The 22,362-nt window shown below is 41.6% G+C and overlaps 1 protein-coding gene across 1 annotated transcript in view; it reads right to left on the bottom strand.

Annotated features, from left to right (window-relative positions):
- HSD17B12 (hydroxysteroid 17-beta dehydrogenase 12) overlaps nt 1–22,362 on the bottom strand; it is a 169,029-nt gene that overhangs the window by 107,352 nt on the left and 39,315 nt on the right. Inside the window, exon 2 of the mRNA XM_005690127.3 lies at nt 527–573. Within this exon, the coding sequence (XP_005690184.1) occupies nt 527–573 (47 nt within the window). The remainder of the gene's footprint in view (nt 1–526; nt 574–22,362) is intronic.

The raw sequence follows: 22,362 nt of genomic DNA on the forward strand, positions 1-22,362 counted from the left end.
CCAGGACTGCTCGCCCTAACAGCACGGCCAGTGCTTCTGGTCTGTATAGCTCTGTTCAAACTATTATGATGTCCTCCCCTTCAGTTACATTAGAGACAACTGGAATCCTCTGAGGCTGTCTGTCAATATCTGTCAGTCACAGTCCTTCTTGTGAAAACGATACCATGGACTAGTCTGCAGATTTAATCACTAATAATTTATCTACCTTTTGGAAAATAATCCAAAGCAATTAACTTTAAAGACTGAGAATGGTCCATAGTTACACAATATAAAATAAAATTACACTAAAATGTTCACAATTCCAACTTACCAGGACAAAACGTTTTACACACATTATGCCCCAAAAGTTGTTTTAAAGTTGTGTTTAAGCACAGTATTGCTAACAAGGTAGAAACAAAGTACCTCTATTATATTGTATAAGGCTCTATTGGTGCTTTTAACTTCAAAATCAAAATTACTGTAAGAGAGCATTCTGTATTTGTTCTTACATTTTTATACCAAATAGAAAGTCTTGAAAATTACTTACCTCTTCTGCATATGATTTTCCAATTCCATCAGTACTACCTGTGACAACTGAGAGAAGAAACAAGTAACAGTTTAGTTTCAGAATCACGATGCAGAACTGATCATAATTAAGACCCACCAATTAGACACAAGAGGGCCTATGTGATACAGCTGCTTCTTGAACAACATGGCTTTGGACACCAAGGGCCCAAGTGTATGCGGATTTTTTCCAATAAATACATAGTACAGTACTACAGGATCCAAGGTTAGTTGAATCCACAGATATGAAACCTCAGAAGCAAAATCTCAAGATACTGAGAGCCAACTGTCAGGTTATACTTTGATTTTCAACTGCATGGAGGGTCCGTGACCCTAACCGACCGTGATGCTGACGGGTCAACTATACTCTGATGTAAAAGATGGAGCAATTACCAGTGGCTCTTTATTAGGAATGAATACCCAGCACAAAGCTAAAAATAAAAAAACTGCACTTCCAAGGGCTGACAAGGATGTAAAGCAACTGGAACTCTCATACAATGCTGGTGGCACTATAAATTGACACAATCATTTTGGAAAAATGACTTTGCATTATGTCCAGAAATAAACGTGCCTACCTATGACCTCACAATTCCCAAGAGGTAATAAAAACATCATGTCTATCAAAACAATGTCCATGGTAGCTTTATTGCTGCACAGTTGTCCAAATATTAAACTACAAGAGAATGAGTAAGTAAATTAAGGTATATTTACACAACAGAATACTAAATAGCAATTTTTAAATAAAAGAACTATTAATACATGCAAAAGATGAACAGATCTCTCAGACATTATATTGAGCAAAAAAAGCCTGAAATAAAAGTGTACAAGCTAAAAAAAAAAAAAAAAAAAGTGTATAAGCTGTTTTGATTCCATTTATCCAATTCCAAAAAAGGGAAAAACTAATCTATAACGATAGAAGTTAGAATATTGGCTACTCCTAGGTAATGGGGTAGATGACAGGGAAAAGGCATTAAGGGAACCTTCAGGATGTAGGAAATACTCTATATCTTGATGTGTATGTGTGTATGTAAAAATGCATGGAGCTGTACTATTAAGTACACATTATCCTATTATACATTTAAAACCTTTAAAATATATTTATAGGTAGTAAAAATCGAATAATATCTATTTCTTCTACGAGAAAGCATATTTCTCTTTAAAGCTCTAAAACCTTATGTAGCATAAACATCTGAAAATGATAACAGGTCAGATCACACCAAGGTATCTTATCTCTAAAACACTGGAATCATGTTTAACAAATTCATAGCATGGTTGTGAGTAGCATCCTAAAATGGGCTTCCCTATGCCTCAGACAGTAAAGAACTTGCCTGCAGTGCAGGAGACCTGGGTCGTAATCCCTGGGTGGGGAAGATCCCCTGGAGAAGGGAAGGGTTACCCACTCCAGTATTTCTGCCTGAAGAATTCCATGGACAGAGGAGCCTGGTGGTCTACAGTCCACAGGGTCACGAAGAGTTGGACAGGACTGAGCGACTAACACTTTCCCTACTTTTACTATTCAGAAATATGGCAAACATATCTAAATTCTTTCTAGTCATATCTTTCATAATCATAATAGAATATGAAATAATAAAACAGGTTATGAAATCACATCTATGTCTGTCTCCATCTCTATCTCTCCCCCTCTATCAGCTCTGTGCTTAGCCGCTCAGTCACGTCCAACTCTGCGACTCCATGGACTCCGTGTCCGACTCTTTGCAACCCGTGGACTGTAGCCCACCAAGCTCCTCTGTCCATGGGATTCTCCAGGCAAGAATACTGGAGTAGGTTGCCATTTTCTATCTGCTCTATCAGCTTCTCTTTTTCTCCCTCTGCCTCCCTCCTTCTCCCCTCCCTGGCATCTGTTGAATATAGTAGATCACACATTTAACTTAACCAGCCTGTCACTGGCTGATTGCATCCTCCTGATGTCATTTAACATGTTCTTCTGTCCACTAATTGGAGAAGGAAATGGCAACCCACTCCAGTATTCTTGCCTGGAGAATCCCATGGACAGAGGAGCTTGGTGGGCTACAGTCCACGGGTTGCAAAGAGTCGGACATGACTGAGAGACTTTACTTTCACTTTCTCTGTCCACTAATAGTTAGGTGATCAAATTCAGGTTTAATTTTTTGGGTAAGAATACTTTATAAGCAACAGTATGTACTTCTATCAGGAGGCACACATTTGCTAATTTTGCTTTCTGTTACATAAGCAGCCATTGATGTTCACCACTGAGATACAATATTTAATTAGAGACTGCAAGACGGTGATACTTCCATAAGCGTCTTATCCTTCTCCATCAGAGGGCAGACAGAATGAAAACCACAATCACAGGAAACTAAACAAACTGATCACATGGACCACAGCCTTTTCTAACTCAATGAAACTATGAGCCAGGCCACCGTAGGGCCACCCAAGACGGATGGGTCATGGTGGACAGCTCTGATAATACGTGGTCTACTGAAAAGGGAATGGCAAACCACTTCAGTACCCTTGCCTTGAGAATGCTATGAACAGTATGAAAAGGCAAAAAGATAGGACAATGAAAGATGAGCTCCCCAGGTTGGTAGGTGCCCAATATGCTACTGGAAATCAGTAGAGAAATAACTCCAGAAAGAATGAAGAGACGGAGCCAAAGCAAAAACAACACCCAGCTGTGGATGTGACTGGTGACGGAAGTAAAGTCTGATGCTATAAAGAGCAATACTGCATAGGAACCTAGACTGCTAGGTCCATGAATAAAGGCAAATTGAAAGTGGTCAAACAGAATATGGCAAGAGTGAATACTGACATTTTAGGAATCCGTGAACTAAAATGGACTGGAATGGGTGAATTTAACTCTGATGACCATTATATCTATTACTGTGGGCAAGAATCCCCTAGAAGAAATGGAGTAGCCATCATAATCAACAAAAGAGTCCGAAATGCAGTACTTGGATGCAATCTCAAAAACGACAGAATGATCTCTGTTCATTTCCAAGGCAAACCATTCAATATCACAGTAATTCAAGTCTATGACCCGACCAGTAATGCTGAAGAAGCTGAAGTTGAACAGTTGTATGAAGACCGACAAGACCTTCTAGAGATAACACCCCCAAAAGATGTCCTTTTCACTACAGGGGACTGGAATGAAAAAGTAGGAAGTCAAGAGGTACCTAGAGTAACAGGCAACTTTACCCTTGGAATATGAAATGAAGCAGGGCAAAGGCTAACAGAGTTTTGTCAGAAAGTGTGCTGGTAATAGCAAATACCCTCTTCCAACATAAGAGAAGACTGTATACATGGACATCACCAGATGGTCAATACTGAAACCAGATTGATTATATTCTTTACAGCGAAAGATGGAGAAGCTCTATACAGCCAGCAAAAACAAGACCAGGAGCTGACTATGGCTCAGATCATGAATTACTTAATGCCAAATTCAGACTTAAATTGAAGAAAGTAGGGAAAACCACCAGGTATGACCTAAATCAAATCCCTTATGACTATACAGTAGACGTGAGAAATAGATTCAAGGGATTAGATCTGATAGACAGAGTGCCTGAAGAACTATGGACGGAGGTTTGTGACATTGTACAGGAGGCAGTGATCAAGACCATCCTCCAGAAAAAGAAATGCAAAAAGGCAAAATAGTTGTCTGAGGAGGCCTTACAAACAGCTGAGAAAAGAAGAGAAGCTAAAGGCAAAGCAGAAAAGGAAAGATATACCCATTTGAATGCAGACTTCCAAAGAATAGAAAGGAGAGATAAGAAAGCCTTTCTCAACGATCAATGCAAAGATATAGAGGAAAACAATAGAATGGGAAAGAGTAGAGATCTCTTCAAGAAAATTAGAGATACCAAGGGAACATTTCATGCAAAGGTGGGCTCAATAAAGGACAGAAATGGTATGGACCTAACAGAAGCAGAAGATATTAAGAAGAGGTGGCAAGAATACACGGAAGAACTGTATAAAAAAGATCTTCACAAGATTATCTTCAAGATAATCACGATGGTGTGATCACTCACCTAGAGCCAGAAATCCAGGAATGTGAAGTCAAGTGGACCTTAGGAAGCATCACTAGGAATAAAGCTAGTGGAGGGGATGGAATTCCAGTTGAGCTGTTTCAAATCCTGAAAGATGATGCTGTGAAAGTGCTGCACTCAATATGCCAGCAAAGTTGGAAAACTCAGCAGTGGCCACAGGACTGGAAAAGGTCAGTTTTCATTCCAATCCCAAAGAAAGGCAATGCCAAAGAATGCTCAAGCTACCGCACAATTGCACTCATCTCACATGCTACCAAAGTAATGCTCAAAATTCTTGAAGCCAGGCTTCAGCAATACGTGAACTGTGAACTTCCAGATGTTCAAGCTGGTTTTAGAAAAGGCAGAGGAACCAGAGATCAAATTGCCAACCTCCACTGGATCATGGAAAAGGCAAGAGAGTTCCAGAATAACATCTACTTCTGCTTTATTGAGTACGCCAAAGCCTTTAACTGTGTGGATCATAACAAACTGTGGAAAATTCTTCAAGAGATGGGAATACCAGACCTCCTGACCTGTCTCCTGGGAAATCTGTATGCAGGTCAGGAAGCAACAGTTAGAACTGGACAGGGAACAGACTGGTTCCAAAGAGGAAAAGGAGTACGTCAAGGCTGTATATTGTCACCCTGCTTATTTAACTTATTTGCAGAGTACATCATGAGAAATGCTGGGCTGGATGAAGCACAAGCTGGAATCAAGACTGCCAGAAGAAATATCAATAACCTCAGATATGCAACTGACACCACCCTTATGGCAGAAAGCAAAGAAGAACTAAAGAGCCTCTTGATGAAAGTGAAAGAGGAGAGTGAAAAAGTTGACTTAAAACTCAACATTCAGAAAACTAAGATCATGTCATCCAGTCCCATCACTTCATGGGAAACAGATGGGGAAACAATGCAAACAGTGAGAGACTTTATTTTGGGGGGCTCCAAAATCACTGCAGATGGTGACTGCAGCCATGAAATTAAAAGATGCTTGCTCCTTGGAAAAGCTATGACCAACTTAGACAGCATATTAAAAAGCAGAGACATTACTTTGCCAACAAAGGTCCGTCTAGTCAAAGGTATGGTTTTTCCAGTAGTCGTGTATGGATGTGAGAGTTGAACCGTAAAGAAAGCTGAGAGCTGAAGAATTAATACTTTTGAGCCATAGTGTTAGAGAAGACTTGAGAGTCCCTTAGACTGCAAGGAGATCCAACCAGTCAAACCTAAAGGAAATCGGTCCATGAATATTCACTGGAAGGACTGATGCTGAAGCTGAAACTCCAATGGTTTGGCCCCCTGATATGAAGAACTGACTTGAAAGCACCCTGATGCTGGGAAAGAATGAAGACAGGAGGAGAAGGGGACAAAGAAGATGAAATGGTTGGATGGCAACACCGACCTGATGGATGTGAGTTTGAGTAAGGTTCAGGAGTTGGACAGGGTGATGGACAGGGAAGCCTGGCATGCTGCAGTCCATGGGGTTGCAAAGAGTCAGTCACGACTTAGCGACCGAACTGAATTCAACTGATTCTTGAATTCTGTCTTCCCATCTTAATTTATTAGCTGGAATATTTCCATAGTGAAACAACTCCTTATCAGTTATTTGATTACAAATGATACAGAATTTGCACAGAAGCACAAGATAAATGTTGGATTTTTTTCCTTTACTTACCAGTTTTCAAAATAAATTGGTTCTCTGATACCTCTCAAAGGTAACTCATGTGTTTTTATGATTGTGATTTTGCTTACAAGAAACATTATTAACTCATGCCTTTAAACATTTGTAGTGGAATCCACCTATAGGAAATTAAGTATCGTATGAAAGTTCCTCCAACCTCATTATCAACTCTGTTGCACATTTCTGTAACTTTTCATCTTCTGAGTATTCTGGAAGTAAGGGGACCCAAATTTTACACTGTATTCCTGTCTCTGATGCACTAATGTTTCACACAAGAAGGATAAACATTTTCTAATTGTTTCCAATTCTCTCCTTTTCCTTTTCTCTGTGATAAACTTTTCTGCTCTCTTCCAGATCCCCAGAACTTCATCTCCATGCCTCTTTCTTCATAGCTTGTTCAGACTCCACCAACTAACTCCACTGTTGAGATCACTTCAAACGAGTCCTTTCTCTCTTCCACGTCTTTACATGCGCTTCTCTTGCAGCACTTACCACTCTCTACTTCGAAATGCATTTGCTCACACGTCTCAATTCTTCTGCTGGATTCTAGGCTCCTTGCTGTGTGAGGTGCACAAGGTGGGTGCTCAGTAGACACTTGCTGAATGCACCAGTGATGCTCACAGTTAGCTGCTCTTACAAACTACAAAACAAGACTGAGACGATTTCCCTGAGAACCTGCTTTCTCAAACTTCTTCATGATACAAGCACAATACCTTATACTCTCCTAATCTGTCTGCCACTCAACCTGTCTATTCACAGAGCCTTTCATACCTAGATTATTCTGTTTATGCTCAACAATTGTGGAGCAAGCAAATCCTATATGTGATTACAGCACTGAATCAATGGCCACATCAGACTTTCTCAGATTTGGTGTTTTTAAATCCCTTAATATGAAAAAGCTCAATAAATAAATGACAATAAATTCACCACAACTAATGCATCTAGAATTTCTGGCTGTAATATACATATTTCAAAAGAATACAGATGACTCTGGTGTGTGTGTGTGTGTGTGTGTGTGTGTGTGTGTGAAAACTGAACTCCAGGCTGACCTCAACCAGCATACATTCAGGTAAATCACTTCAGTTGTGCCCAACTCTCTGTGACCCCATGGACTGTATGTAGCCCACCAGACTCCTCTGTCCATGGAATTCTCCAGGCAAGAATACTGGAATGGGTCGACATTCCCTTCTCCATGGGATCTTCCCAATCCAGGGATGAAACCCATGTCTCTTAAGTCTCCTGCATTGGCAGGCAGGTTCTTTACCACTAGCACCACCTGGGAAGCCCTCAACTAGCGTACCACACTTTAAAAATAGTCCTGCAAAGCCTAGAATATGTCAGGACTAGAGATTATAAAATTTGTCTGATGGCTATCAAAACTTTATCAGACTCTTCAGTTTCTGGAGTTTGTAGTGGGCATCAGGTACTGTTAAGAGTACCAACCTCATCCTCGCTTCTAGTACAGAGGTCTTCAGACAATCCTCTCACCAGTAGTGTTATCTGCTCTCAGCGCACAAGACATCATCTCCCAGGAATGATCCTCAGTCAAAGGGAGCTGCCTTGCCCAAGGTTACAGCCCTCCCCTGGGTAATGCATGCCTAATTACCGGTCCACACAAAGATCCAGCTCCCTTACCTCACTTAGGGATCTCCGACGGGCCATCCCATGGGGCCATCCCATGGGGCCATCCCATGGGGCTCGTGTGACTCCAGCATCAGTGTTGACTTCTCCCTCTGCCCTACCCTGCTTCCTTTGGTTACTCACTTTTAGGTACCATTCCTGAAAACATCCCCCTAAATACCTCCTCTACATACACACGTCACAAATGTCTATTTCCTGATGAACTACTGAGAGCCTACAAGTCAGGCTCCCTTCTTTTTAAAGTGATTTTACTTAAATCTAAGAAATACATAACTTAGCTTGAAAAAGAAAACAGTTTCAAGAGGTTTTGGACCAAAAAAAAGGGGGGGGGGGATTTTTTTCTGTATCCTTCTGCACCTTCCTACTCCATCCCCGTAAACAACAATTTTCACTGCTTTTAATTGCATCTCCTTGTCTTTACATGTTCTAAATCCTGTTATACTCTAATTCCCTGATTCATTTATTTTTATATTACTTGACTCATTAGGGTTGAAGACAATCTTCACCCCTTTAAATTTCCCCATCCTCCCAATGAAGTTATATCACAAGATCCTGCAAACAGTTAGCCATTACATTATTATAATACTGTAACTCAATTCTGATATTAGCCCAGAGTGAGTGTAGATCCTACAGGTTAAAGACAGCGAAACTGTCCACGAGCAGGCACCAGCCACAAGTTTAGGCGTCCCTAGGTCACCCACACTTGTGACTAGTTGGTTACAATGTTCAGGTTCTCACAATTTCTCAGGTTCAAGAATTCACTAGGATGACTCACAGAACTCAGGATAACTTAAGACAATTCATGATTACAGCTTTACAGTGAAGGATAAAAATCAGGACCAACCAAGTGAACAGCCACAGAGGGCAAGGTGTAGGGGGGTCCCCAATGCAGAGCTTCCAGGACCTCTCTGAATAAGGGGAGGTCACTCCTCCAGCCCCACCCCAGAACATCAGTGTGTTCACTCACTAGGAACTGCAAGATGATTTTTGCAAGAAGGGCTTAATGTTACTTAAATCATTTTACACAGCGGCATTGCCTCTGGGACTTTTACACAACACAGCTGCTTTTTGGTAGATGAAGGAAATCAAGCCCTACTGCACAGACTTTTAGAAATACTGATATATTTTTAAAAGCAAGTAAAATAGCTGATGTACTAGCTTGTGATTCAGTGCTAAGTCACTTCAGTCATGTCCAACTCTTGTGACCCTGTGGACTGTAGTTCACCAGTCCCCCTGTCCATGGGAGTCTCCAGGCAACAATACTGGAGTGTGAGCCGCTGTTTCCTTCTGGGTCACGTTTCCTTCCCTAAGTGTGATCCAGTATGAATGGAGAATAAATCCATAGGAGTGGTTACTTTTTCTTGAGGAGAACAGAGCATCATGGGAATATGGAATTCTCATTGGGTTTCATTACGAAGGTGTGGTTGATTGAATCACTGGCCACAGGACTGAACTCAGACTCGAGCCTCCTCATCCCTCCGTAGAGGATGGAAGGTTCAGCTGGTATCCCATTCAAGGTGCCAATCTTCTAATCCCGAGGTTGGTGTTTCCATCAGGACCAGTCCCCATCTTGAAGCTCTCCATACAGTCCCACCATGAGCGATCTCACGGGCATACATTATCAGAGCCCACCATGAATAACAAAGACATCCCTATCACTTAGGAAACTCCAAGGATTTAGATACTCCCTCCCAGAGAGCAGGAACAAAGTCTGTCAAATCCTTTATTATTCAACAATTACTGTGGCTAGAAAAATATATCACCCACTAGTGAACCAAACTGCATATCAGAATTACATTTTCTTTCCTAATCAACGTTTTTCTTCTCCTGGAGTTAAAATGGCCTTTTGCTTGCATTTGCTTAGCTTTCCTTTTAAATGTTGCCCCAATCTCTAAAGGCCTCTCAGTATATTTTTCCACACAATCAACCCCATCAATTTGTTCCTTTTTGGTTTTCTTTCCCTTAAAGATCACCTTCACAGAGCACTCCAACTTTCATCCTGTTCCAACCTGGAATAGATGCTCTGTGGGCACAGCTATGGTTCTAGAAGCTAATCTTAGGGAATTCTCTTGGACTCTCTCTCCTGGGTTGAAGCTCTTGTTTTTTTAGATCTTGTTCTAGTCCCTCATTATGGAGCACATCTAAGTTGCCAAACAAGGAGGCATTTAGATACATTTTGTAAACATTTTGAAAAGTAATTATTAAATTTTAAAGTAGCTTTTGTTGTTCAGTCACTCTTGTCCAACTCTTTGTGACCCCATGGACTGCAGCACGCCAGGCTTCCCTGTCCTTCGCCATCTCCCGGAGCTTGCTCAAAGTCATGTCCACTGAGTTGGTGATGCCATCCAACCATCTTGTCCTCTGTCATCCCCTCTCCTCCTGCCTTCTATTTTTCCCAGCATCAGGGTCTTCTCCAATGAGTCAGCTCTTTGCATGAGGTGGCTAAAAGTATGACTTATCCAAAAACAAAAAAATGTGAAGATAATACAGAGTGTTCCTCAAACTCCAAGCTAGTTCTTATTACTAACATCTTACATTATTATGGAAAATTTGTCACAATTAATGGACCAATAATGATACATTATTATTAACTAAACTTCATATTTTTTTCAGGCAGTCTTGTTACTGAGTGTCCTTCTGTTCCAGGATGCCATCCAGAATTTTAAATTTAGTTATCACATCTCTTCATGTGACAGTTTAAGAGGCAATTTTTTTTTATCTTTTGTATCTTTAAAAATATAGTCTATATTCTAACTTCACTTGTAGTAGTTTAACTAGTATGAACAAAGAATGCTGCTTGCCATCAGTAAACAAAGGATGCTGAGGTCATCAGGCCATCAGCTGCCCCCAGCTGTGCACCCTCAGGGGATTCAGGATGGAGAAAATCAGGATACTGGCCTGTTAGGTGCATATCAAAGGAACGGCTTCAGTAAACCAAGACTCTGGCATCTTCCCATACATGAAAAAGCACTAAATTCATAAACTTGAGAAGTCTGCTTTTCTTTAATTAAACTGCAAAAACTCATACATCCTGGCTCCTCCCTTACCTTTTTGGAACAGTCACTCAGAGCTAAGAGTGGTTGACTCTTTGGAGCAGTCACTCAGAGCTAAAAGGCTGTTTCCTGGGCTTAAGCCCTCAGTATGGCTGCCAAACAAAACCTAATTCTCAAATTTTTGATTGTGCATTTTTTTTTAAGTCTACACTAGAATTCGAAACAAGAGAAAGTTTTCAACACAAAATTAAAACAACCCTCCACTGCACCAGTATTGCTTAAAAAGAATGTTTCACCATTCTAGTTACAATTTGCTTTTTTGTCACTGGGGCTTTTAGGATCGTTACTTCATCTTTAGGACTCTTGAGAAACCTATATGTAGGTCAGGAAGCAATAGTTCGAACTGGACATGAACAACAGACTGGTTCCAAATAGGAAAAGGAGTACGTCAAGGCTATATATTGTCACCCTGCTTATTTAACTTCTATGCAGAGTACATCATGAGAAACGCTGGGCTGGAAGAAACACAAGCTGCAATCAAGATTGTCAGCATAAATATCAATAACCTCAGATATGCAGATGACACCACCCTTATGGCAGAAAGTGAAGAGGAACTAAAAAGCCTCTTGATGAAAGTGAAAGAGGAGAGTGAAAAATTTGGCTTAAAGCTCAACATTCAGAAAACGAAGATCATGGCATCTGGTCCCATCACTTCATGGGAAATAGATGGGGAACAGTGGAAACTGTCAGACTTTATTTTTGGGGGCTCCAAAATCACTGCAGATGGTGATTGCAGCCATGAAATTAAAAGACGCTTACTTCTTGGAAGAAAAGTTATGACCAACCTAGACAGCATATTGAAAAGCAGAGACATTACTTTGCCAACAAAAGTCCATCTAGTCAAGGCTATGGTTTTTCCAGTGGTCATGTATGGATGTGGGAGTTGGACTGTGAAGAAAGTTGAGTGCCAAAGAATTGTTGCTTTTGAACTGTGGTGTTGGAGAAGACTCTTGAGAGTCCCTTGGACTGCAAGGAGATCCAACCAGTCCATTCTGAAGGGGATCAGCCCTGGGATTTCTTTGGAAGGAATGATGCTAAAGCTGAAACTCCAGTACTTTGGCCACCTCATGTGAAGAGTTGACTCATTGGAAAAGACTCTGATGCTGGGAGGGATTGGGAGGCAGGAGGAAAAGGGGACGACAGGATGAGATGGCTGGATGGCATCATTGACTCGATGGAAGTAAGTCTGAGTGAACTCCGGGAGTTGGTGATGGACAGGGAGGACTGGCGTGCTGCGATTCATGGGGTCGAAAAGAGTCGGACACGACTGAGCGGCTGAACTGAACTGATGGTGATAGAACTTGAAGTGGGTGCTTCTCCATTCATTGGTGCTAGGCACTGATGGGACTCCAAATTCATGGGCTTCAATTCTGGCAATTTTCTTATGTATTAAATATCAATTATTTGATAATTTCTGCCTCACATTGTCTAGAATTTCCTTTAACCCGAGTTTGGACATAACAGTTTCTTTATTAATTTTACTTTCCTTATTAACTTTCCTGGAAATCTCTTCAACTTTTATCTTCCAAATTTTGTATTGACTTTTAAAATTAGGTTGTCAATTTTTTAATACTGAAGAGCTCTTCTCATTCTGATTGCTCTCTTTTTAAAGCAGCGGGTTGTTCCTACTATACATTCATTATCTTATCTCTCAGGACATTAATTAGACTTTGTTTATATATTTATACTTTCGTCTACTCTTTTATTCTGTCTCTTCTAAGTTATTTTTGATTGTTTTGGTTTGTCTCATCCTGGAGACAGTAACACAGCAATGAGGGTGCATGGGTGGAGTGACTATATTGGGGCCCTCACTACAGGGTAATCACCGGGCAAACGAGCTCTTTGTTTAGAGGATCCACAAGTCAGTATTGTTATTGAGTCCAGGCTTGCTCTGCTTGCCACATGACAGGCCAAAAAGTCTACAGACAGGTGTTGAGGGAAGGAATACGACTTTATTCAGAAAGTCAGCAGACCGAGAAGATGGCAGACAAATGTCTCAAAATAACCATCTTGTGGGATCTGGATGCCAGATTCTTTTACTGAACAGAGAATGGGAGGAGGTAAGGAAGTAAAGTAAAAAGGCTATTAATCTTGCAAATACCTCCTAGAATGGCCAGTGGTGGGAGGTGGGGGGCGGGGCAGTGGGAGGGTGTCAATTTCTTGTTTTTGCAGCCATTCACAGAGAGGGGCTTCCCTGGTGGTTCAGAGGTAAAAGCATCTGCCTACAATGCAGGAGACCTGGGTTCAATCCCTGGGTTGGGAAGATCCCCTGGAAAAGGAAATGGCAACCCACTCCAGTATTCTTGCGTGGAGAATCCCATGGACAGAGGAGCCTGGTGGGCTACAGTCCACGGGGTCGCAAAGAGTCAGACAAGACTGAGGGACTTCACTCACTTTCACTTCACACATGGGCTGGGTCAGATTCTCTCTGTGAGCTGAACAAAGACACTTCCGTTTAAGTCAAGCAGAGGAACAGGGTTACCTGAGGCAGGCCATTATGTATGATTATAATAACAACAGCAACAAAAAGCAAAGGTTAAAGTCAAAAAAACTGATCCAACATGGAGTCGAAAAGGACTCTTCCAAATACAGATAACAGCATCTGTATTTTCTCCAGGACTCTCTGATATCTCTTCATTCCCCAAATTCCAGTCTTCTGGCTGCTGAGTAGCTGGGCAGCTGTCAGTCTGCAGACTCACCACTTAACCTCTGTTCTCAGTCTGGTGGCTCACCTCTGCTCTCTTCTGTGCCCAGTTTTTTGGACTCTCAAGCACATCTGGTTCAGTGCCCTTCCTCATCCTTGTCTTTTGAATTCCTGTGCTTTTCTGGGGTCCACAGCAAACGTGCTTGCTTCTCAGTGGCGGGCCATCTGTGAGCTCTTAGACATCTGCTCTGTGAAGTAAGCTGTCGCCCTAACTTTACTCTCTGTGCCTGGGAATCAAGGGTTTCAGAAGTTCCCTCATTTCATCCAAATGGTGCTTTCTGTGTCTTATTCTCCTAAATAATTTCCTACACATTCCAAGAGATAAAAGGCTAGAAAATACTGTTACTTGCCTATTTTGAAACTGGAAGTTCCCCAAGGTCCCTCTTAAACATATTAAAGTAGACTAAGTTGAGAATAAATACTAAACACACTTCTCAAAAAGATTTGGCTTTATGCTCCCAACAAGAACATTTTTTCCCTATCATCTCCTATTAACTATCAAATTTAAATCAAATTAACAGCTTTTAGAAACTATTATCTGTATGACTACAGAGACTACAGTGATGCATAAGACCCACTGTGGATATGAGGTATTCGATAAAGCACCCATTCCATGGTTAGGGCTTTAAGTATTAAGCAGAAACGAATATGAGTTTAAATTCCATAAGTATTAAAAATTCAGCCTCTGATCTTTTTAGATAGATAAAAAATACCACTTTCCCATATTCAGAGAATTCTCAGAACCAAATACAGCACTATATAGTTACACAAAAGTCAGACACTGCCTCACAAGTACATTTTTTTCCTGCAAAAATAGAAAAGCATAAAAATTATTTTTATGGGCACAAAGAAACAAAAAATAAAACTGGAAACTGAGAGCCTCTCTTAGTCATCTCTATAAGCACCACTGCAGATCTATAATAATCAGTCATGTTCAATGGCCAGGCAATGGGGGATCAAGTACAATTTCCCCATCAAAGTAAATGACAAATTCTTTAGTTCTCTAAGTCATGACAGGTAACATGCTTGAAATAATGGACAAACATGACCAAGTCATCTGTCAAACTTAAGTCAATCTCAAAAGTTTTACTTTATGCCAAAAAAAGATTAAATTTGTCTACTTAAGGCAGGGAGGAAAGGGACAAGGATTGTCCTGTCTTTGCTTTTAAAAGATATATTCTTTGCTTTAAAGCTAAAGAAATATTGCAACAGTAGTAGCAGAGATAGCAGCTCATGGTGGGATAGAAAAAAAAATTCTTAACCCAAGTTGAATATTATTTTTTAATTTTATAAAATAATAGTGTGAATCTCACTAGATGCTCCATATTGTCTGGGCAGTCAACTCTTCATCATTCACTTTAGGAAGCTAAATAAAGCACATCTTAAATCAAAAGTCTTCGGGCAGTGTTCTGTGACATTGGGGAAATACAGGAAAGAGGCTACTATTTTTCACTCTTCTTACTGTCAGTATTTTCTAACCATGTGCGTGTATTGCCTTTCCAAAAAAAGAAGTCTTTTCCTACCAGGAATAGAAAGATGGTGTAAACTGATCCAGCAAATTCTCCATCTATTCTAGTTTCCGAAGTATCAGTACAGCATTGCTTACATCAATGTTTCCTAAGGTCACTTAATACTTTCTTAAAACTGATTTTTTTTAAATTAAATTTAATAGAAAATGGAATTACTATTTACTTAATTACCTGATATGGTAAAAGACCACCAGTTTCAATTAATATAAATACAGTATTAGTATAGAATATGTATATAGAAAAATATTAAAATTTTAAAGTATTCATCAATGCAGTACCTAAGATTATCTCTTGTTTGGTCTTCTGGGAAACACCATCTAAGCACTATCACCATGATATTTCTACCACTTTGCAATGAAAACCAAATGAAAAAAAGACCAGCTTTCAAATCACCCACATTAGAAGTACTGCTTGCTTTTTGTGCTTTCTTAAAACAAAAAAAATTATATACAGCCACACCAAAAGAAGATGAAATATGCAAAAACAACCCTGGGGACCCATCCTTCTTACATTATATACACACAGGGGCCCGAGCCAACTACCTGTCTTCCTCAGCACCCATCCATCCTTTCCTTCTTGGTAGCAATCGTGGCCTGGAATACAACCTCCCCAGCAGCTAGGCGCAGCCACGTGACTAAATTCAGGAAATAAAATGCAAGTAGTGTTTCTTGTGAGGGACTTTGAGGAAGGCTGCATTAAAGGAGTGACTCAGCAGGGAGAGACTCCTTTCTGGCCTTTATCCAGCCAATTCAAAAGTGGTGGCTACAGCTGGCTTAAAACTCAACGTTCAAAAAACTGAAATCATGGCATCTGGTCCCATTACTTCATGGCAATAAATGACAGACTTTATTTTCTTGGGCTCCAAAATCACTGCGGATGGTGACTGCAGCCATGAAACTAAAAGACACTTGCTCCTTGGAAGAGAAGCTATGACAAACCTAGACAGCATATTAAAAAGCAGAGACATCACTTTGCCGACAAAAGTCCATATAATCAAAGCTATGTCTTTTCCAGTGGTCATGTACAGATGTGAGAATTGGGCCATAAAGAAGGCTGAGCACTAAAGAATTGGTGCTTCTGAACTGTAGTGCTGGAGAAGACTCTTGAGAGTCCCATGGACTCAAACACCATTTTTATGATCTCATTCTTCCATCAAGAAATGACAATGTTTGTCTACAGCCAATTATATAAAACCTGGAACACAAATCTATTCATGTCTCCCCATTGCCACCTCCTGGGCTACGAGAATTCACTTCCCACAAAAACTACTGCAACAGACTTCTAACTCACTCACCTGCTCCCTTTCTTGTTCCTCTCCAAATTACTCTTCACACTGCAACCAAAGTGACTGGTCCACTGGGCAAACGTGACATCACTTCCCTGCCAAAAACCTTTCAGTGGCCTTCCACTGCCCTTAATTCTTTACAAGGTCTTCCATGAGTTGACCTTACCTCCCATCACTGTCCCCCTACCACCCACTGCCCCGGTCATGCTGAAAATTTTCTAATTCCTACAAAGTTAACATGCTCTCCTTTCACAAATGCAGTTTCCACTACTCCCAAAATTACTTCCACCAGTTTCTCTCTCCCATCCTTAAGGGTTTCCCTTGAATGTTTCCTCCTTTAGGCCTTCCTTGACCTCGTGACCAGCAGGATCTCGCAGCTCCCTGGCCCCTGGGTACTCTGTACTTCCCCTACTTGACATCCATCATATAGACTTCCATAAAGGTCTGGGTCACCACAGTCTAAAGGCTAGCATAGTGTCTGGTAAAAAGCAGATGATGCTTCACAAGATGAGTGAAACATGGTAAAAGGGGATTACGCCATGGTAAAAGGAGATTACGAATGAAGGACTGTCTTCTTGCGACACTCCCCACCGCTTCACCTACTTTTCTTTTTTTTTTTTTTTTTTTTCAGAAATAATGCCCAATCAGCCACTGCACGCAATCCCCAGCACTCTTCAGCCCCTCTCATTATCACGGATCAGTGGTCTAAAATAAAATTTAAGAAATGTCACAATCAGAAGTTTAATTTAGTTTATGATGAATCTATAGACACACATTTTCAAAGGATTCTGAGGGGGCCCTTGTAAAGAGATGAGTTTCAATGCTAGAGAGAACTACTTCACTCAAAATGTGCCAGGGGGGATGTGAACTGAACAGATCCAAAGCAAGAGTAGGGGAAGAGTGATGAATCAGCCCAGGTGATGAATCACTTGGGCTTAGTAAGGCACGCCAAATTACCAAAGTTGCGGCAGATCTCTGTTCTTGTCATTAAGATTGGCTTCTTCAGTTAACACTTGGGTGCTCTCAGATTCCATATTGCTATGAATAAGTAGGTAGTTTTCAGCAATACACAGAATAAGGCTACAGCTATCACCCACCCATAATCCAATGGCCTCAGGTATCACCCACAACCCTATGGGTTGCAAGAGTCTTGATGATGGCCAGGGGTAGAACTGAAGTAAGAGAAAGAAGGTGGGGGCAGTCTGGGGGAAGGAGATTTTAAAAGGCTTATGTTTTCATATATAAATATAACATCTAAAACCAAATTTGCAAGCCTTTGAGAAGATGGAAACTGACAACTATAAAGAATATCCCAACTTGGCACCCAGAAGTGTCTTGCTTGTTACAGATTATATAAAATACTGGCAACTGACCAGGGCTCAGCCTCCAGATTTTAGAGAGTCAACAAAAATGCTTCAGTTTGTGTAGGTTAAAAATACTCTACTCTTTTTGTCCTCAACTTGCCAGGAACAGATATTTTTAGTAAGAATCCAATCAACCTTACCAATATCAAACATCAAAAATAGACTAGAGGAACACTGGAAGCAAACGTGCTATTTTTAGCTTCTTCTATTCCCTGCCACTACCCACCCAATTCTGACTGCAGGGCCCATGCATAAGAGCTTAGTTATTCTAGGCAGATTCCTTCTCCTGACCCTTACCCATCCTCCCCGACTACCACCTGAATGCAGAGAACACTGGATTGATTAAAGATTAATACTGCCGCAAACCATGACAGCTGCGGTTCCACTGAGTGCTTTTGGGGGGTGGGGAGAATAGAAAAGGACAGAGAGCTTACATCAGTATTCCTCTTGGGGATCTATTACATGGGAAGAAAATTGCTATTTCAATTCCCTTTTGTTGCTAAAAATAGCAGTCTCAATTGATTCAGGCAAACAGAGAACTGGCTTAGCCAGGGCTGAATTTAGAAACCACTGAAGTCCCGAAGAGCAAATGCAAACGTAGTCTAACACATGCCAGCTCATATTTAACAAAGAACAAAGAGGACAGGCGAGCAGCCTGCAAGTTAAGAAAGCAGCAGCAACTTCCTGCATTTTTCATTAAAGAGAAACAGTGAAAGTGATGCAAAATAAGAAAGGACAATTATAACTTGTTCTTCTCATCATATTTTAACAAAAAAGAATCTTATAGGAAAAAAAATATCAGATTATACACCAACCGTGATGCTGTGGGCATTTCCCCTAACCTCATGGTTTGGGGAAACAGACATCTCTTCTCAAGCACAGTCTATTACTATGGAAGGAAAAGGCCCAGTTTACAAACATGCTATCCCAGGAGTATACAGGCCTCTCCCCCACTAAGCCCTGTTGGATTCCCTACTGAACAGGCCTCTCTCCTACCTGTCCCTTCTCTTCTCTTGACCCAACCAAATACTGCAGACAGTTATAATTTGCCACTCAAAAAACGAGCACACAAAACCAAAACAGAAGAAAAGACTCCAAGCACCCAGAGGTTCAGAATAGAGAAAATGAAGGAACTGCAAAAAGCAGAATCCACTTAAGTCAGTTAATCCCCTGGGCTGACTTCCAGACAAGGCCGTCTGATACATTCTGGTAGCACCAAAACCCCAAAATATCTTCTGCCTGATTCTTTCACTTTACTTGGTTAACTGAAAACCTTCGCAGATAATGATTTATTTCAGTTACTGCCACATTTTCAAAAATGCAAACTCGTAGAAGAATTAAAAGAACATCAATCTGTGTGCTTCAGCATGATTTCGTGGATTCAAACTGTTTTCCTGGCTTCCTTTGGGAATTCCCAAAACGTGAGGGTGACCGGGAAGGGGCTTCCCAAGTTGAGAGCAGCAATTGTGACTGGAGACAAAGGGGTGACTACTTGGGAATCACAGGCCTAGTAAGACCCCACCCAGGAACGCCTGTGGGTTTCTGCCATTTAAGTACAAAGGGCAGAAGTGAACGGGTTAAGGACATGGGTGCTAAAACCAGAGCTGCTGCTGCTGCTGAGTCGCTTCAGTCGTGTCCAACTCTGTGCGACCCCATGGACTGCAGCCCACCAGGCTCCTCTGTCCCTGGGATTCTCCAGGCGAGAGCACAGAGTGGGTTGCCATTTCCTTCTCCAATGCATGAAAGTGAAAAGTGAAAGTGAAGTCGCTCAGCCGTGCCCGACTCTCAGCAACCCCATGGACGGCAGCCTACCAGGCTCATCTGTCCCTGGGACTCTCCACACAAGAGCACTGGAGTGGCTGCTGTCACCTTCTCCAATGCATGACAGTGAAAAGTGAAAGTGAAGTCGCTCAGCCGTGCCCGACTCTCAGCGACCCCATGGACTGCAGCCCAGCAGGCTCCCCCGTCACTGGGATTCTCAGGCGAGAGCACTGGAGTGGCTGCCATCGCCTTCTCCGAAATCAGGGCATCAAGGTTCAAGTCGGCCATCTGTCAGAAGCTATCAGTGTGTGCGTGTGTTCAGTCACTCAGTCGTGTCGGGACTCTCTTCAATCCTATGGACTGTAGCTTACCAGGCTCCTTTGCCCATGGGATTTTCCCTGCAGGAAAACTGGAGGAGGTTGCCATGTCCTCCTCCAGGGGGTCTTCCAGACCCAGGGACTGAACCCGCGTCTCCCATGTCTCCTGCACTGCAGGCAGATTCTCTACTGCTGAGCCACCGGGGAAGCCCAAAGCTATCCACAGTTACCCTCTATTGTCTGTTTCTCTATCAAGTGAAGACAACATTATCTGCCCCCAGAACATGAACCCACTACACAACAGAACGCTGACTTACACACGTGGAACTAATTAAAACAGTCACACTTAGCAACAGTGCATGGTACACGCACGAATAGTCCAAAGAGCTTCCACCTCTTTAATCTGGTGATGCAGAATCCAACTTTACTTTTCATTATTCCTAACCAGCCCCTAACCCTAGGCAGTTTGTCTGGTGTTACCCAAACATAACATGCCAAGGGATGGACCGCATGTCATGCCCCAGTCACTTCTCATGTTGAGACGGACATTTCTCTTTACTCCCCACCCCCATCAGCCACCACCCAATAATCTGAACTTCTGAGCTTTACAGACCACAACAATCATTAAGTCTGGCTGACTATGTAGCCTCTGGGATGTCAAAGCCCTGATAATCTATTATTTGAGCCTAAATACTGTTCACAAGTTCAAAATAACTGAAAGCAAAGAAACAGAACTGAAGTTCTCTGACTTTTTATCTGCTTCTAATACTAATGATTAATTAGATCATAAAATAAGCCAAGGAAGGCAATTCCTTGACAGTCCAGCAGTTAGGACTCCACACTTTCACTGCTGAGGGTCAGGGTTCAATCCCTGGAAAAGGAACTAAGACCTCACATTCTGCACAAAAATAGGCAAGAAAATGAATGAGTTGACGGCCAAGTTACAAGATTCTTATCTCTATTACGCTATGTAATCCTGCCTCCATTTTCTCCTTCATGTGGCGCAGGCAACATTCAAATGACAACTGTCCAATCTATGTAAGTATTTTATACTCAGCATAATCCATAACATTCCCTCTACGTCTGTGTAAGAAACGTACATCTTGCAAATGCCTACAATGCTTGAAGTTACTTCAACAAGTCCATAATGGAACAGTCCTTAACCTCAAAATAAAAAATATTCGTCTTGACACATCTTATGATTATACACATTTAGTAATATCTAAAATAAAACATTTTCTTATTTTATAAGCAGTACATTTGTAGGACAATAGTGTCTACTACATGCATGTTCATTAAATATGTAACTCAGGCCTGATAAAAGTGAAAGTCATACTGAAATCTACTGGTTAATTCCAATACTAACTTCTTTGAGTGGTCTGCATTTTTACAACCCAAGGTACATATGTGTGTGTGTAGGGTCTAGTGTAGATTATTTGATTGTGTGTGTGTGTGTGTGTAGGGTCTAGTGTAGACTATTTGATCATTTCAACCTAACTCATCCAGGTTAACTTTTTTTGGGGGGGGTGGGGGTGACCCCTCAGCACTCTGGATCTTAGTTCCCAAGTTCAGTTTAGTTGCTCAGTTGTGTCCGACCCTTTGTGACCCCATGGACTGCAGGACACCAAGCTTCCCTGTCCATCACCAACTGCCGGAGCTTGCTCAAACTCATATCCATCAAGTCGGTGATACCATCCAACCATCTCATCCTCTGTTGTCCCCTTCTCCTCCTGCCTTCAATCTTTCCCAGCATTGGGGTCTTTTCAAATGAGTCAGTTCTTTGCATCAGGTGGCCAAAGTATTGGAGTTTCAGCTTCAGCATCAGTCCTTCCAATAAATATTCAGGACTAATTTCCTTTAGGATTGAATGGTTTGCTCTCCTTCCAGTCCAAGGGACTCTCAAGAGTCTTCTCCAACACCACAGTTCAAAAGCATCAGTTCTTCGGCACTCAGCTTTCTTCACAATCCAACTTTCACATCCATACATGAGTACTGGAAAAACCATAGCTTTGACTAAACGGACCTTTGTCAGCAACCAGCCAGGGATCAAATCTGTGCCCCTTGCACTGAAGGCATGGAGTCTTAACCACTGGCTGCTAAGCTGCTAAGTCACTTTAGTCATGTCCGACTCTGTGTGACCCCATAGATGGCAGCCCACCAGGCTCCCCCGTCCCTGGGGTTCTCCAGGCAAAAACACTGGAGTGGGTTGCCATTTCCTTCTCCAATGCATGAAAGTGAAACATGAAAGTGAAGTCGCTCAGTCGTGTCCGACCCTCAGCGACGCCATGGACTGCAGCCTTCCAGGCTACTCTGTCCATGGGATTTTCCAGGCAAGAGTTACTGGAGTGGGTTGCCAGGAAAATCCCCAGTTTAAGCTTTTAACCATATTTTTCATATGAGATATGGGTAAATTCCTCCAAAATAAAGCAACTGCAAATCTTAATCACCTTGATAAATTAAGTCCCTCCCAACTAAGAAGCT

This window comes from Capra hircus, chromosome 15 (genome assembly GCF_001704415.2).
Source record: "Capra hircus breed San Clemente chromosome 15, ASM170441v1, whole genome shotgun sequence".
Taxonomy (NCBI): Eukaryota; Metazoa; Chordata; class Mammalia; order Artiodactyla; family Bovidae; genus Capra; species Capra hircus.